Source organism: Amaranthus tricolor, chromosome 2, assembly GCF_026212465.1.
Source record: "Amaranthus tricolor cultivar Red isolate AtriRed21 chromosome 2, ASM2621246v1, whole genome shotgun sequence".
NCBI classification, from domain to species: Eukaryota; Viridiplantae; Streptophyta; class Magnoliopsida; order Caryophyllales; family Amaranthaceae; genus Amaranthus; species Amaranthus tricolor.
Genome location: NC_080048.1, coordinates 9388483 through 9406219, shown reverse-complemented (window position 1 = coordinate 9406219; position 17737 = coordinate 9388483). Strand labels below are relative to the sequence as shown.

The 17737-nt window shown below is 32.9% G+C and overlaps 2 protein-coding genes across 2 annotated transcripts; one reads left to right on the top strand and one right to left on the bottom strand.

Annotated features, from left to right (window-relative positions):
- The first annotated feature begins 824 nt into the window (after nt 1-824).
- LOC130806244 (acetyl-CoA acetyltransferase 2-like) lies at nt 825-7864 on the top strand. The gene is made up of 15 exons (XM_057671250.1): nt 825-985; nt 1302-1359; nt 2097-2195; nt 2275-2448; nt 2535-2640; nt 3854-3992; nt 4309-4386; nt 4465-4530; nt 4941-5026; nt 5349-5448; nt 5817-5927; nt 6007-6048; nt 6202-6288; nt 7131-7234; nt 7383-7864. The coding sequence occupies exons 2-14, from the start codon at nt 1320-1322 to the stop codon at nt 7218-7220; spliced, it is 1218 nt and encodes a 405-aa protein (XP_057527233.1). The 5' UTR covers nt 825-985; nt 1302-1319; the 3' UTR covers nt 7221-7234; nt 7383-7864.
- A 1579-nt stretch (nt 7865-9443) lies between these two features.
- LOC130806628 (transmembrane emp24 domain-containing protein p24beta2-like) lies at nt 9444-17117 on the bottom strand. The gene is made up of 4 exons (XM_057671779.1): nt 16661-17117; nt 10575-10761; nt 10364-10471; nt 9444-9881 (listed from the first exon to the last, which is right to left on the bottom strand). The coding sequence occupies exons 1-4, from the start codon at nt 16883-16885 to the stop codon at nt 9748-9750; spliced, it is 654 nt and encodes a 217-aa protein (XP_057527762.1). The 5' UTR covers nt 16886-17117; the 3' UTR covers nt 9444-9747.
- Nucleotides 17118-17737: the final 620 nt, after the last annotated feature.

The window sequence follows — 17737 nt, the reverse complement described above, 5'->3', positions numbered from 1 at the left end:
GACCCGCGATTTGTGTTTTTTTTTTTCAAAACAGAAACTTTGCTTTGAAAACTCGCGACCCGCAAGCCTTTTCGCGATCCGTGAAAAACACTTTCCACAAAATTAGTAACTTTGCAATTTTGGGATATTTCCAATTAATTATTTATTTAATTAATTTATTTGATTTAATTAATTTATTATTTTCAATAACCATTTATACGCTCTAAATGACAACAAATTTTCATGAATCATATCATGTCATTTCCATGATCATAAAACTTTATCATAAAAAAGTTTTTTTTTGCTTACAGTCACCGTTTAAAACCACTTTTTAAATGGTAATATATTGAAATAAATTTTATAAAGAAAATAAGATGATTGAAAGGAACCAAACATAACCAATAAAAAATTAACAAAAAATAATTTCTATCAAAATTACACTAACTTTTCATTATCATTCTCGTAAAATAATAACTATCAAATACTCCCTCTATTTTAAATGTTTTTCCATTTACCTTTTTTCGCAGATCTCAATGCAAATTTTAAAATCAAAAAATTTTAACTGTGAGTTGTTTTAAAAATTCTAAAAAGTTGATATTTAGAAAGTATATATGAAAACGAATCTAACAAGATCCCGCATAAATATGTTTTTTCTTATTGATCGATGAGAAATCGTAATAAAAGTTTGACACTAAAACTCGTAAATTCTATTTGAGAAGAACATATGAAAACAGAAGACTACCCCAAAATAGTAGTACATGGATGAAGTGTTGAATGGTAGGTGAAGGTCGGAAAGTGATGCCTCTCTTTCTCAAGTCTAAAATTTAGTAATGCCCGATGCGAGGCCCTCGTGCTCTTCCTGTCCTGACCCCTGACTTGAAAAGACTATGCTCATTCTCATTTCTTATGCTATATAAATATTTACTCCATCTGCCACTCTCATTTGATCTTACCTTTCTCCCTCTCTCTCTTCCCCCTATTGTAAGCTGGAATTGCTTCATCTCAGGTAAACTTCATTGTCTTCGTTTTTCACGCTCTTCGATTCATCGTACTTCTCAATCTATCTTTTTCCTCGTTCTTCACGATTCTTTTTTCTCTCTTGAAATTTATGCCATTTTTCCACTTCATTTGTGATCATCCATGTGAATTGATTAAAGATTTTAAGAATCTTTCTGTAGTCATATTCATGTTGTAATCTGCGTTTTGTTGGATCAATTCATAATGGTTCAACTTTAGTGTTGATATTTTGCTCTTTGTTTGTTGTCCATTTCTTTGTGTTAAATTTGAGGATTAAGATTAATCTGTATATAATTCTATTGCAGTTACCGTCGACATAATTCATGGCTCCAGCACCAAATTCTGAGTCAATCAAACCAAAAGGTATTTTACTTCGATCTTCAATGCACCTATTAGTTTCTACAACTTTTGGATTAGTTTTAAAGTGATTCCGATAGCCGGCAAAACTTTCCTTTAAATCTTAGCCTTCTATGGGCTTTTGGATAGCTTCATATTTACATTGATCCTTCGGTTTTATGTTCATGAGTTATGACTTGCTCATAATATTGTGCTTTTCTTTTGGATGTTTTTATTGGTTATAGCACTATTATTTGTAATAATCCCACACTTTTTTTTTATTATTATTATTATTGATGGGTAACTCTAACTTTTGGGATACTTTTCGATTTGTCCAAGGTTTTGTCCAACAATGACATGAAAACAACACTTTACTAGACGTATTTAATTAAGTCGCCCTCAAAGTTGGGATTTTCTTATACAGTGTAAAAGTGAGAATAATTTAACGAATTGAGTGAATCTAGAAAAATACTCAATTTTTATATTTCATTTTTGGTACAATAATAATTTTGGTTGGTTGTTAGTGAGAAAATAAGCTTAAAAAATAACTAGATTAAAGAAATGTATGGATGAGAATTAAGATGTAAAAAGAGATTGAGTTTGTAGATGATATTAGAGAGAAAATGCAAGTCCACATCCATGAAATGTAGCAAATTCATTGAGACAACAAAAAAATATAGATGTAGCAAATTGAGAGAACCAAAGGAGTGTAGTTTTTTTACTGGTACGTTAGTTATTGAGTGATTACTTTTTTCATATTACAGATGTTTGCATTGTTGGTGCTGCGCGTACACCCATGGGTGGCTTCCTTGGCGCACTCTCATCTTTAGCGGCCACTAAACTCGGCTCTATTGCTATTCAGGGTAGGTTTATTTCTTAAAATTGTCTTGGCCTTCAAAAGTATTTTATTGTTGTTTTATTTAAATTTTTTGTTTGTTTCAGGTGCATTAAAGAAGGCAAATGTTGATCCATCCCTTGTACAAGAAGTAATCTTTGGAAATGTTCTAAGTGCGAACTTGGGTCAGGCTCCTGCAAGGCAGGCAGCAATAGGTGCAGGAATACCAGACACAGTGGTATGTACCACTGTCAATAAAGTTTGTGCATCAGGAATGAAAGGTATTACCTGTGTCATCATAGAAACCATATTTATTTGGTGAAATTACTGTCAGATTGCTAATGCTTTGCTCTTCTTGATTTTACAGCCATAATGCTTGCTGCACAAAGCATCCGATTGGAGATCAATGACGTTGTGGTCGCCGGAGGCATGGAAAGCATGTCAAATGCCCCTAAATACATAGCTGAGGCCAGGTTCATGTCATGATAGTACTTATTTGTCATACACTCTGACCTTGGGAATTTGTTGGTCACGGTGACATTTTCTCTAAAATGTTATAGTAGCTAACAAATTTACAAGACAAAGGGAGTATTGTCCAATTCAATATATAAGTTTACTATGCTAGTTGCCAAATTACGTCAAGTGGCAGCTGGTGCCTGGTGTCTAAAAGGATAAGGTTCTATAGTAATCTATTCAGTGTACCAACAAGTTCACAACTCACAAGACTCTAATATGTTGCATCAATAATATTGTAATCAATTCAGTCTCTATTAGCAGTCAATTTATAAATTATTTAAATTACTCACGCTAAATCTTATCTTTACATTAAATCTATCCAAGGTACTTGAAACACTCACATAGAGAAAGCTCTTTTCTATCTAAGTGTACGACACCTCTGCTATGCTCATCAATTCCAAAAAGACATTCTGTATACTCCCTAATACTTCAACTTAGTTTAAACACCCTTATAATCCCATTGCCAGCCTGCACATCTTTCACTTAGTACTTACCCAAATTTCTAGTTTCATCCACTAATATAATGTCATCGGCTAACAACATGCACCATGAAATTTCTTTGCGGATAGGCCTTTGTATTTTATCTGCACTGCTGCATACAACAAATGGCTCAAAGCTGATCCCAGAAGTAGACAAATTGTGATTAGAAACTTTTTGGTTGCTCTGCTTCATGTCCTACTATAGGTTTGTAGTTTTTACTTCATGCCCTACTATAGATTTGTAGTTTGTACTTTCTCATCAGCTTTTTCCATAACCCACCAAAGTACTTCCCTTGGTACTTTGCCATACACTTTCTCCAAAGACATCTCTTCCTCCTTTCAAAAATCAAACTCCCTTGGCAAGGCAATTTCGTTTAGTGATGATCAAACTGAACATTTTCTACATGCTTAAACGAACTAATAACGTTCCATGCCTTTGCATCTGATGCTTGATTTGGTGCTCCTTGTTGCCTCTCTCTAGTTATCCTCATGAAGTGTCACATTGAGATTCAATGATTCTTTGGATGTTCCTTTGATATGAATTATTATGTTTGCTCTACCAGCTTTTATTTTTTTCATTAAGGTTTCTCCTGATTACCTCTTATGTTGAGCAGTTATTCTGTTTTCCCACAAACAAGCACAATTAACTTTAAAAGCCTAATAAAAGCCAATTCACATGCTGACTTTGCAGGAAGGGTTCTCGTTTCGGTCATGACACACTTGTTGATGGGATGTTGAAAGATGGGCTTTGGGATGTTTACAATGATTGCGCCATGGGAGTTTGTGCTGAATTATGTGCTGAAAATCATGCAGTAACTAGAGAAGATCAGGTAAAGCCTTCCCATGCATATCTGATGCTTGTGGGAAATAATAAATTTTTGTGACAAAAGCTATATGAACAATTGTCATACATTAGGCCACTTCTGATGCCACCTTAGTTTTTCACTACTCTTTTTTTGTTCCATTTCATTACATGTCCCTTTCTTTCTACTTTCCATGTGGCTAGCCTGTCAAATTTTAGTGCATCATCTCCTTTGATCTATGCTCTATAGATGCATCTTTTCAAGTCTATTACAGTCTTGTTCATAGAATTCTTTCTGTGGTTTTCTTTACTGAGTGAGATACTAATGCTTTGTGATTTTGCAGGATAATTACGCTTGCCAGAGCTTTGAGCGTGGTATTGCTGCTCAAGAGGCTGGTGCTTTTTCATGGGAGATAGTTCCTGTAAGAGCATGATTGATACTTGTGGCAGTATCATTGCCTTATGTTTCATCACTTAACTCACATATATGTATTGTACAGGTTGAGGTTTCTGGAGGAAGGGGAAAACCAGCAACAGTCATTGATAAAGATGAAGGCCTTACTAAGGTAATATTAAATCTTTCATGATATATAAATAGACAATAACACTAACTAAGTAATCACAATTCTCTTTGTGATTTCATGTACTTGATATTTCACTTTTTTTAAAATGTTTTTTTTGTCTTTGGCTTCCTAAACGAAATGATAGTGGTTATTGAAAATCTGGAACTTGTCCTCCTGGTATATTTAAGCTTCAAGATTTACCCTATCCCCATTTCTTCTTTTGAAGTGTGAGTGACTAAATGATCTTCTGACCTTAATTGATTCAATTACTGCTTATTAGTAAGTTAGACTGCTAAATTAAGGAATTTGCATGTAATCTGCCAAAAGTTTCATATCTATATTGGATTTTCTTTTTATTCTATATTTGCAGGTTCTAATCAAGTTTGTCCTTTTGCTTCTCTTGTGTGTGACAGTATGATCCTGCCAAATTAAAAAAGCTTAGACCGAGTTTCAAAGAGGTTGGAGGCACGGTTACGGCAGGAAATGCTTCTAGCATAAGGTTTGCAATATTTTCATGATTGGATTACTACCAAAGTTTCAAAAAATTTATCAGTTTTGTCCATCATTCTATCTTTTGTAAAGTTTGATTTAACGTTAAGTGAAAAGAAGAAAGCTCCATGTTCCTTCTATGTAATGTTACCTTTTTTTAACTGTTTGACATAGCTACTCATCTAACCTTGATTTTTCATTTATATGCTTTGTTCTGTCTATAAGAGTGTTGTTTCTTGATAACAATATCTCTTGATTCATTTGACTGATAAAATATTGCAACTTGCGATGCATGAACTTTTTTCTAATAATATCCTATTGCTTTATAACAGTGATGGTGCTGCTGCACTTGTTTTAGTGAGTGGGCAGAAAGCACTAGAGCTTGGACTGGAGGTGATTGCAAAGATCAGTGGTTATGGTGATGCTGCGCAGGTGCTTGAACTTTGTACATCCAAACAACTTAGTTTAAGAGTTTTTTCGTCAAATTTTTGAGTGATTACAAATACTTCCTCTTTCCCTAGATTAAAGGCCAACCTTTTGTAGGTTTACTATCCTAAACAATAATGAATCTCTCAATTTAATATGCACACTTTATACTTTCCCGTAACACCTTCAACGGTTTAAAACTGAATATTGAATCCACAAATTCAAATAGTGAGAATTCGTATTGGTAAGTTGATTCAATTTGTTTAAACTTAAAATAACATTATATTGGATGTGGATGTACGGAGGAAGATTAATACAGTTTCTTTTACACTTCATGAATTTGCAACTTTGTACTGAATTACACATGATGGCAGGCTCCTGAGAAATTCACTACAGCTCCTGCCCTTGCGATACCAAAGGCCATTTCTCATGCAGGCTTAAACGCATCCCAGATTGACTATTATGAGATTAACGAAGCTTTCTCTGTAAGCAATTTACTTCTGTCTGTTATGCCAGTAGCTAATCATCCTCATAGTTTTAATCCATTGTTTGGCGACATGGCAGGTTGTTGCTGTTGCGAACATGAAATTACTTGAACTTCCAGCAGTGAGTCTTTAAGACCTACAACTCCTTGCAACTTGCATACCAAGAAGTTAAAAAACATTTTCTTGCAATGCAGTTTGTTACCAAGATGTCCCCACCTCGTTTAGGCTTCTTTTAGTGCTACCATTAAAGTTTCCTCTTGACTTAATACTGCAGGAAAAAGTGAATGTGCACGGTGGAGCTGTGTCCTTGGGACACCCTCTTGGGTGCAGTGGAGCACGGATTATCGTGACACTTTTGGGGGTATGATATTGTGATTCTCTTTATGGTGTCTTTCTGCATACACAACAGTAGTCTTGTTCTCATGGAATAATAAAGCAAGCTATCTAGATTGGACGTGTCAAAATTTGACCGAACACGAATAACTCAACACCCAATCGAAGATTAGTGGGTCATAACCCGAAAAATTCGACCTGTAACCCAAAATTGACCCGACTATAACCTAATCTGGTCGTTTTGACCCGTTTTCTCAATTATGTCTACTTTTTCAGTTTCACGTCATCTTTTTTAGTCCAGACCCACTATGTGTCTACTTAATTTTTGTATTTTGAATTAACATATGTTTGTTGTGGCCTTAAAATCTGTCTATTGGTCATTTTTGTACAAAACAATATTTGATTAAAAAATATTTATATATTTATTTTGAAAAATTAAGGATACAATTAAAATTATATGAATGTTGGGTCGACCCGACTTGGAACTGATCGAACTGAAAAATGACTCGTCCATAAGTGACCCTCCCTGAAACGTCCCCTCTTTTGACAGGTTTAGTTTAGGTGAACAAACAACTGATTAATATATTCTACGTACATGACTAATTATATATTCTGATTCCGCTTTTCTTGGGTTGTTGGTTCACCAGATGAGGGTGATTGATAACACTGAGATCCCTTAGAGGCAAAGTGACTATAGTGGATCCATTATTCTTTTATCAAAGCAGTCTGAAACATCTTTGTCCCATTTACCAGTTTCTAGTTTTGAGGATTTACTAGGTGCCAGTACTCTTTGGAGCTGTTGGTTGCCCGGTTCATCCTTAAGAACTTGATATTGCTTTTTTCTGAATTGAAAGTGTATTGTTGATTCAGGTGCTTCGACAGAAAAATGGTAAATATGGCGTTGCTGGTGTTTGTAATGGGGGAGGTGGTGCATCTGCGGTAGTGGTAGAGCTTCTGTGAGCCTTTTTATTGAGGTAAATCCTCAAAGCAGATGTTCTTATAACCTGACTTAAAACTTGGGAATTGGCTCCTATTCTCAGATTTTTACATATCTTTTAGTGAGAAAATAAAGATGTGATCAGGAGAGAACTTAGAAATCTATGGCACAACTCTATATTGCAGGCCTGTGGATGTCTCAGCTCACCTCAATGTTACAGGATCAGTCTGAAACCTAGTGTTTGTGCAGCTTCTCATACATGGGATTTTGTACGCCTTCCATTGGATGCAAATAATGAAGGCACTTATCAGTAACTAGTGGAAAAAATTTGTCATCTTTTAGGGGGTCTTTGTTTGGTATCTTTTTCTTGTAGACTTAGAAATTTGATATGCTCAATCCCATATAAACATTGTATTTCTTTTAGCTTGCGCGAGGGCAAATCTTAATGGATAACAATTTTAGACATGGGCATTGTATTTGTTTAGGACCAATTTGGTTGGATTTAGTAGTGTATTCTTTGTACCTTCCCTTTAAGGCTAGAAGATTCTGCTATAATTTTCTTTTTCTGGTAGTAATTAGCGCCTTTTACTTATCATTATTCAATGGTTCATTCCAGAATTTAGATCAAAATGGAACTCATTCCTTGGCAATGATGATTCTGTATTTTGTTGATAGTTCAGGTGTAAGATGAGTAGCAGCAGCAATTAATAACTCCAAATTAAGTATCTGTCATCACTGCATAGGAGCACCTTTTAAGTCCAACTAATACGATTATTAGCATATTAACTCCTTATTTTAAGGTCGTCTCATTGAGAGACAATTTTTCACAAAAGCAGCTCATTTCAAATTGGCTTTGAATATAGCCACCTTGAAAATTTGAGAGTTTTAACTTGAGCCTACCCTCTTTTTTCTTTGATGTATGGTCATGCACAATGTTACACCAAAACGGATTTTGATACGATATGAGAAACGAAAATGGAAAATAAAAACATTAAATTAGAGTTTGAAACCACAAATATTATTTTTCACTTAAAAATAATAGTAAAAGAAAGTGAAATAGGGTACTTAGTGCCCCAGCTTATCCTTGATTAACACCAAGGTAATTATTCCAATAGATTACTCTTTTCTGGGCATCCTCTTGCAGAGTAGCATACTACCACCTTGCTTTATCTTCCCTCTTCCCTTGTCTTTCTTTCACTTATCAATCCATTCTATATCAAAAATTGTCTTTCTTGCTTCATTTCTCTCTTTACAACATTACACTTTTGAAAATTTATAAGATTTTAAATTTTTCTTTTGCTTGGATGTAAATCCAACAATTTCAATCCATCTTTTTTTCCTTTCATAATTTAATTTTTGATTTATTTAGAACTCAAATTTGGTTTTTTTTTTTTTCTTTTTGAGCACATTTATATTATTGTAGTTCGTTTTTAAATTACAAAATTAAAGTTAGTAAAAGTTTGAATTTTGATAAATTTCGACTCCACAATAAACTAATGAGTATTTGTCTACAAATTAATTTCCAAAGACTTCAATTCTCAAAAAATATCTCATCCTAAAAAATTCTCAATTAATTTTTTCGGAAAACTTTTTACTCAACATAGTGGACACGGTCTCCATTAACCTTGTATGGCTGAAGTTTGCTTAAGATATTGAAGATGAAACATTTCAAAAACATATTATAGTCACATAGTATGATGCTATTTTCTAAAAAATACACATAAAATCTAAAACTATCAACTTGTTGACATTAAATACACATAACATCTAAAATCTTAAGTTATAATTTATTAAAAACACTAAATGTAGTACCCTCCGTTCAAGTTATACCACAAGAAATGTTTACAGAAATTAAAAAAATAAAATCTTTTAGATAATTGATAATATATTATTTTATTGCAATAATATATTTAGATAAAGTTTGTGGAAATATAAGAGAACTATTAAAATATTAAATAAAAATTTGTGGAAAAAATATGGGAACTATTAAAAAATTGTTGAATAAAAGTAGTGAAAAACATACGAAAACCATAAGAAATATAAAACATTAAAATAAAATTAGTCAAAAAATATGAAGACCTTAAGCAATGATAAAATATTAAATGAAAACAAACAAAATTAATTATCTAGGAGAACAAACTATTGTTGGATCATGAAGCATCATGTGTTGCCTCGCCAAGGAGGATCATAAACATTTTCTTAGCCTTGTTTTTCTATTTATCCCTCCAAAAATAAAAGAATTAGAGTTCTACCCAAATGTACTTGTATTTAATCAAATAGTTATGATAACAAGTCTTAGGGTACAGGATACACTAGTAGTAGTAACGTTACAAGTTACAACAAGACAAAGAAAAAGATTAACACAACACAGGGAAATAGTTCCCTCCGAAACTGCTAATTTGAACTGCTTAATCCTAACGCTGCTTCGACATGAGATGAGAAGGATAAATAAAAAAGGGAACAGTGTAAAACTCGTACAGAGGTTAAACCATATGCAGTCGGTTTAAAATCGTGGCAATGTAAGCTGTAATTGTACACAAACAAGAAGCTCTAAACTCTGGACATCCCAAGCTTGCGCTCAAATAGGCGTTTAAGCAGGTAGACTTGGAGAACACTGGCCCCTACAAGTGCTGCTGATTCAAAAAATGCCTTGTGAATTGCTCTTCGGCCCATTATTTCATTAACTGCAACCAATACAGTCAAATTTATCTGGTCATGATTCGCCTTTTTATATATTCAAAGATTAGCCTAAGATCAGCTCTTAGTAAAAAGTTTTTTTTTTTTTTACGAACAATAAATTATCACAAGATGCTACATTCCCCGCTCCCACAAACAAAGAAAACCAAACCAAAGCAGATCAAGCAAACTACACATGTTCTATCTTCGATTCCCAAGGTGATTTTAGTCGATTACATTCATAATTTCATTACGAGTTATGAAATATAAAGTCCTAACTCCTAAGGATATAATAGCATTTTCGTTTTTATGATATATAGAGTTATATTTTCCTAAAGTATCAACCGAAGATAAGATTAACAATAATGATTTTGGAAGTCTTAACTTTTTGAAGTATAAGGGGGAGTACAGAATTTATGCTGGTTAGCAAAATGTCTAGAAAAAGGCATATAATGAGGTAAAAACTAAATATGGTTCACAAAGGACATACGTATCGCTTGGCGGTCGGTCTCAGCCTCCAGCCAGTGCTGTTCAAATTGTATGTTGTAGAGAGCTTCCTCTAACTTAGCAATCTGTTCATACAAAGGACTCAAATGCTCTGCAAAATGACACACGAAAAATAAATGCTTTTACTTAAATCATAGTAGAGATGAAATGTGAAGAAAAGTTTGTTCAGAGAAGGCGATGAATTGAACTCCTACCATCTTTTGCATGATGGTCTAAATATCCATAGTGGCCAACGTGCACATCAAAATCAATGGTCTCATGATACGGGGACTTGTTCGTGAAGCAAAAGTGGTAGACCCCCTTCTTGTAAGCCATAAACTCGAACTTTTCACTAGTTTTGTCACGTGAGTCATGCATTTGATCACTGTCAGGTCCTTTCACCTGGATTGTGTTAATTAAAAAAGAACTAAAGAGTAAAAATCACTACATTTAGAGTAGTAATCTCTCCGAAGAATGAAGCACATGCAAATGGAATCATCTAAGAAGGAAGTACATCAGTTATCAGTGGGAAATGTGCGAAATATAATCTGGGGAACTACTTAACTAGTAAGGAAGTGTCTAGACTTGGGTCAGAGTCCACTGGAAGTCAAATATAAGTAGGAAAAAAGGATCCACACATTTCGAGCAATTTGGTGCAAATTAGGGATGGAAAACAAAAGCAGAAGTCAAATGTATAAAAAACCAGGTTTCAACATTGAAAGTACAATTCATTTTTTAAGGAGGGGGATTTAGATGAAATGTTAACAGATGTAAGTAATAACAACAAGGGACGTGTCTTCCTTCACTGTCCTTGCCTACCATAACTATGAAGTATTAAAAAATTTTAATAAACTGTTCTTTTGCATACATCCAACCCCGCCTCAAACCCCGCTCTAGGTGGGAACCAGTTAATGGCATTGGGGTGATGAAATATTTTTGTTGTTGTTCTTTTACGTATAAGTCATTATGCAACAGATTTTTGAGCATGTCTGTTATGTATAACTTAAAATCATGAAATCAACATCTGCTATGAACCACAATACTACTTTGCCATCTTACCCGTTATAATTTGTAATCCATTGTAGAAATCTAAATTGTGCTAAATGATTAATATGTAAAATATGTTTTAAGAAGAAATCTGAAATTTTCTTCCAGAACTCTGTAGTAACTATGATATAATGGATTCTTCTAATTTTACAACTCATAGTGCACTTGTGCAACAGCTGCATATGGCATTGTAGCAGCATATCAACTTTCAAAACACTGCAATAGCATCTATGACTGCAACTGCCATTTTTCCTATGGTATTGCTACCTGCCTTCACAACTTAACTAAGAGCATGATCTATACAACTTAAAACAAAAATGGTACGATAACTGAAACTATTAAAACTCTCTCCGACTTCTCTACGATGACTTCCAATTTTTGTAGTTTGGGAAATGTTGCTGGAACAACACTGCAATATAATATGGTAACAAATAATTGCAACAGTACTCAAGAAAATATTTCCTTCAACGACATTTGTAGTTTGCATGCAGGCAAAATGTTTACTCCATATATAAAAATACTTTAATGGCTTGTCATTTTTAAGTAAAAGTCGCCTTTAAATTCTCTTGTGTATTCATCATTGCTTCTTAGTTCCAAACTAAAAGTATTTGCTTTATTCCTTTTAGCTAACTGATGTCATACCATAAACCAACAATGGTTTATTTCTACTATCAACAAAAAACACATCAATATCAACCACCACCATCCACCAAGTATATTGCAGTAATCGACAGTCAATATCAATTCTCAATTCTCGATAGCAGTGAAATGCCTAAACAATTTAACATACTCTCCCCACTGGATCACCAAGGCAATGAATTGTCTTAGGCTCACATTTATCCTTCCACCAACAAATGTTCATAGGATTGAACATCACAAAGACTTATAAACCTTCTAGCTTTGCTACCATAAAGGTATTGTTAAGGGACAAGGGCTCAAGTCTACACGAAATCCATCTAAATAGTAAAAGTGAGCTGAAATTAAACTTGATGAGGATTATTAAAGTTCAGCAAATCAATGATAAATGCAACATGGGAGGGCATTTATACCACTATAAATAGAATAAGTGTATTAACATAGTACTCACTAACAATCGATACTTAACAAACCCCATTTGAGTTATATTGTATTCTAAATTTACAAGTTTCAACTATAAACAATTGTTTACAATGTAATAACTCCTTCGTAAATATGGACTCGTGGTGTAACTTTTTTATTACTCTCTACCGTAAAATAGTTTGAAATTAAAACTTTTCCACTCAAACCAAATAAATTCTATTCATTATACCTTTTGTACCACTAACTGTAATCATTGTATACCCTACCCTTTAACACATATTTTCCCTCACTTTAGCCAACAATATTCCTATTAATATACAATGCTCCAATTTACCTTCTCCAATAAAATAAAAATTAATGACAACGCAACCTCTCATCTAAAACAATGTGCCATCCCAAATGTTAAAATGTACAAAGGTATAACTCAAGCCAAAAAATAATTCATATCTTTATTTTTATAAGATTCACAATCACCTTGACCTACAAAGTAACAAATCTTATTGATTTAGTCACATCAAAGACTAGCTGGTAACCCTCTGTTTCTTTCAAGTGTCTTATACAAGCCTAAAACTTCTCCAACTATAGCAAGTAGTTTAATGTTAGAATATGACACTTGAGGATAGAGAGAAAGGATAAAAGATCACACAGGGTAAAGTAGCGTGACATCAAGCCAAGGGAAGAACAAATATTTGGCATCACTAGCCCAATCTTATTACAAAATTAGCCAATATCACTGTAACAGTATTTTCGCACAATGTTTGCGATCCAATTAAGGATAAGAATATGCAAAGATGGAGCAAAAATGGTATCATGAATGTGCCAGTGAACATATCAACTAGGTGTTGAGTCTTCAACAATTGGAATCCTTATAAGTTTCTCACAATCAATCCCCAATACATCTCTACAACACCCACTTGAATGATTATATTGGGCTTCTTATCTCCAAAAAACTTGATTTTAGTTTGATGGCGACAAATTAATACTACCCCTATGTAACTAAAAGGGTCCTAGACATGATTTAAGAGTTGGATGTACGCAACTTTTACCCTTGTTAAGGAAATAGCTAGTTTTTGATTGACCTTTAATAGCATGACTTAACATGCTATTTTACTTTAGTCCATTATAATTCAAAATCAACAACCTACGTTGATTGTACAAAGAGACCATTTTTCTTCCATGAACTGCTTGTTTGAATTAGACTTAAAAAAACAACAAAATGAGAGGAGAGGGAAGATGAACAACAAAATGAGAGGAGAGGGAAGTGTGATGAACTCCATTGTTCAAGAGATTTGTTTCTTATGAAATACTCCCTCCTATTCTAATCAAGTGTCCTATTTCTAGTTTTGGCATATTCACATCAAAAATCTCATTTCCTAATTTGATACCTTTTTTCCTTACTCCTCCCATGTGCTTCCTTTTTTTCTTAAAATTGGTGCAATGTCAAATGAGACATTTTATTAGAATAAGAGGAAGTATAAATCTCCAAATTTTATCCAAACAAAGGAAACCTTATCCTACCATGACTCTTCCCTTCATTCCACCATTTCCTCCTATCCAAAAAAGTTGCAAGTAATCAAAAATTACAAATCATGAAAAGAACACAACCGTTTATAAAACAAACTAAAAACCTCAAGATCTCTCCAACATCTCTATGATGACCCACATTTTTGTAGCTTGCAGGAGTTGTAAGAACATCATATGAATTATAATATGGTATATTTGCACCATTTCTCAAGCATAAAATTGCCTTCAAGGATAATGGGAAATTGCATCCCCCTAAAATTTTAATCCTAATCCAAAAATACTATAGTAATTCCTTGTTTCTAAGTAAAACCCGCCTCTTACATTTTCTTGTGCATTGTTCACTGCATCTAAGCAACAAACTAGATGTATATCCTTCATTCCTTTCAGATAGCCAAAGCTTATCCTAAACACACAATGGTTTCATTCTACCATCAACAATATAACACATCAAAAACAACCACCACCATCCACCAAGTCTATCACTACAATCAATCGGGCAATGTCAAATTCTAGATAGCAGTAAATCAATTTATAAAGGTTCTTCTGTTAAAGCTAATCAGAAAAATCTATAAGATGACTATCTACAAGATGATTATCTAGAATTATCTAATATTGAAAAAAGGTACTAGTTAGATATATCTAGTGTGGAAAGATCTAGTAAAGGAGTCATCTAGAACATACATGCACTAAGATTAGATGCCTATAAATAGGTGTATGCTTATAGACATGAAAAAAAACACAACAAATACAAAAAAGAGGAGGAAGAAGTCATAAAATTTGTGATTTATGAGAGATAAGTGAGACATGAGCTCACATAAAAATATAAGTGAAGAGTGTATAGGTGCGGAACAAGTGTCCCACCAAAAATATTCTTGTACAATTTATGATGCAATTAAATATTTGTATTCAGTTAATAAAAACAATATCTATTTGGGTCCAACTATAATTCCACGTGCGCCCAAAACTTCTATCATGGTTTCAGAGTAGGAAGATCGAGAGGCCGAAAATAAAATACGATGAAGCAATCAAAGAAAGGATTGAAGAACCACAACAAGAGTGTTGTAAATATTTTGATAGTTCAAAAAAATTACTAAGAGAAAAAAATTAAATGGGAAAATAAAAAGATAATTTAATGAATTAAGTAGGTTAGTGACAAGAGCACTAACAAAAATATGAAAATGAGGGAGGTTAATGACATAAATATTAACATTAAAAAATGGTAAAAAAAAAATTAAAAGATGTAGAAGAAGAAATTATTAACAATGTTAATAACATGGGCATTAACAAAAGAATTCTAAGAAATTTGATAATAAAAAGAGGATTGAGAAATAAAAATTTATGAAAGAAATATGAAGAGTTGGTGACATGAGCAAGAAAATATGAAGAAAAGTTGGTGGGAGTTGATAACAAGAGTACAAAAATAAAAAAAGAACACATAAATAAAAAAAATGAAGTGAAAATAAATGAGAGAAAAGTAAAAGAACATTGGTGAAAATTTTTGTGATGGCTAGTACAAGATTACCTAAAAATAAGAGAAGAAAACAAAATAAAATGGAAACAAGGAATTATGGAGAAATTTAAAATGAAAACATAAGATTGTTACATGTATGACATGAGCACCAATAACCCAAAATTTCGGAGAAAGAAAATATTTTGGAAAACGACCGGTGATATGAGCACAATCCACAAGAAGATATGTTACAAATGAAGAGAGCTGGAAGATGCTTGGTAATAAGAATACCAGCAAGAAGACATAAGAAGACAAATGCACTTTGATGACAAAGGAGAATTGGCGACATGGACGTCAGAAAAGATAATCCAAGCAACAAGATTGGCAAGTGTTGGTGACAAGTGCATCGACAATTTCTCACGATATCTTCAAAGAATTTTGAAGTCAAGATTTCAGATTAGGATGGAGTGTTAAAGCTAATCAGAAAAATAGAAGATGACTATCTACAAGATGATCATCTAGAATTATCTAATATTAGAAAAAGATACTAGCTAGATATATCTAGTGTGGAAAGATCTAGTAAAGGAGTAATCTAGAACATACATGCACCAAGATTAGATGCCTATAAATAGGTGTATGCTTAATAGACATGAAAAAAAAAACACAACAAATGCAAAAGAAAGGGGGAAGAAGCCATAAAAAGGGCTATTCCACAATATTAGCTAATCAAAATTTGTAATTTATGATAGATAGGTGAGACATAAAAGGCTCATAAAAATATAAGTGAAGAGTGTATAGGTGAAAATATTCTTGTACAATTTATGATGCAATTAAATATTTGTATTCAGTTAATAAAATACAATATTTATTTGAATCCAACTACAATTCTGCGTGCGCCCAAACCTTCTATCCTCTTCAACATACATAAGATGCCCATAAAATTCTAAATAATTTCCCCACAATTGCCAGAGAATCATAAAGGCAATAATGGCCCAATTTTGGAAGATCTACGATATAATTAGCAGCTGTTCCTGTGAAAACAAACCCTCACAAATACCCATTTTCAATTATTTGCATGCAACAAAAAAAATTCTCAATTCAACAACTAAAATATATAATATCAACATGCAAAAACTTCAACCAATTAATAAAATTAAAGAACACAACTTTCAACAATAAAATTCATATATAAACACAAAAAAAGATTAAAAAAAAAATTACCACAAGATCAACACCTCCTTCATTCTGAGAATGCCAAGGGGTATCAGCTTTGATAACAACAAATGAAAAATGAACAGTGTCTCCTTCATATTCAACCTTGTGAGAAAAACATTCTTCTCTATCAATTACAAATCTCAACCCATTGGCTCCTCTTAATAATCTTAAACTCCATAACAATAAAATCCCAATTACAATTTGTTTCATTCCCCAATTTATTTCCATCATCTATTTTTGTACGAAAATGAAGCAAGCGCTGCCCAGAAATTATTCAGAAAGTCAAAGTTTGATGAGAGAGAGGAAGGAGGAAAATTGGGAATTTTTAGATTCTGGGCAGAGCAAATTTATTGGCAAATATCTTATTTATATGACTGAATTCTCAAATTTTCACCATGAGGTTTAAAAAATTCCAATAATTATTTTCGTTTATAGTTTTTCAGGTTTTCTATATTGAGATTTGAGAGGGAGGGAACAACTATGTGAGCGTGTAAAGGTTTATAAATACAACTTTTAAATACGACTATCAGATAATTTTTTTAATAGACACGATGATTAGATATTTATTTGATTTTACTTTTATATGGCTTTAAAAATGGAAATATAATAATGTAAAAATCAACATGAACAAGAGACGCGATTTTGAACCCACTTAAACTTGATCCAAAATTAACTTGATGATTCGAATAAACATCTCCGACTATGAATTATTGAAAGTTAAAAAAACGTTCAATTTGTGAGTTACTTATGTTATGCATTTATGTTATTAGAGCTCATAACAAAATAAAAATATTATTTAGAGGAATTGGATTTGGGATTGGGTAAAAGCATGGGTCTGTTAGTGGGTTTCATTAAAGAATGGATTGTAATTTGGCTTTTATTAGGGAACTTTTGAAATAAATGAGCATTTTTAAATAAAAAAATAAAAAACTAAGTTTGGAAAAAGTATTTCTTATGATAATAGTCTCTCAGTTTAAAGCTAAAGTAAAGGGTTTCTTCGTTGTTAGCAAACAAGGATTTAAAGTTGTTTGACCAAATCTTTTTTGTCCGATGTTACTAATAGCGAACAAAAGTTGGCCGACT

What these genes read in the sequence shown, in the direction of transcription:
- LOC130806244 (XM_057671250.1), top strand. Translation starts at nt 1,320, where the DNA reads ATGGCTCCAGCACCAAATTCTGAGTCAATCAAACCAAAAG. An exon ending in CAGTAACTAGAGAAGATCAG is followed by an intron (nt 3,993 to 4,308) that starts GTAAAGCCTTCC and finishes GTGATTTTGCAG; the next exon opens with GATAATTACGCTTGCCAGAG. An exon ending in AGATTAACGAAGCTTTCTCT is followed by an intron (nt 5,928 to 6,006) that starts GTAAGCAATTTA and finishes GCGACATGGCAG; the next exon opens with GTTGTTGCTGTTGCGAACAT.
- LOC130806628 (XM_057671779.1), bottom strand. Translation starts at nt 16,885, where the DNA reads ATGATGGAAATAAATTGGGGAATGAAACAAATTGTAATTGGGATTTTA. An exon ending in AAGGAGGTGTTGATCTTGTG is followed by an intron (nt 10,762 to 16,660) that starts GTAATTTTTTTT and finishes AACACAATCCAG; the next exon opens with GTGAAAGGACCTGACAGTGA. An exon ending in GACCGACCGCCAAGCGATAC is followed by an intron (nt 9,882 to 10,363) that starts GTATGTCCTTTG and finishes TATTGGTTGCAG; the next exon opens with TTAATGAAATAATGGGCCGA.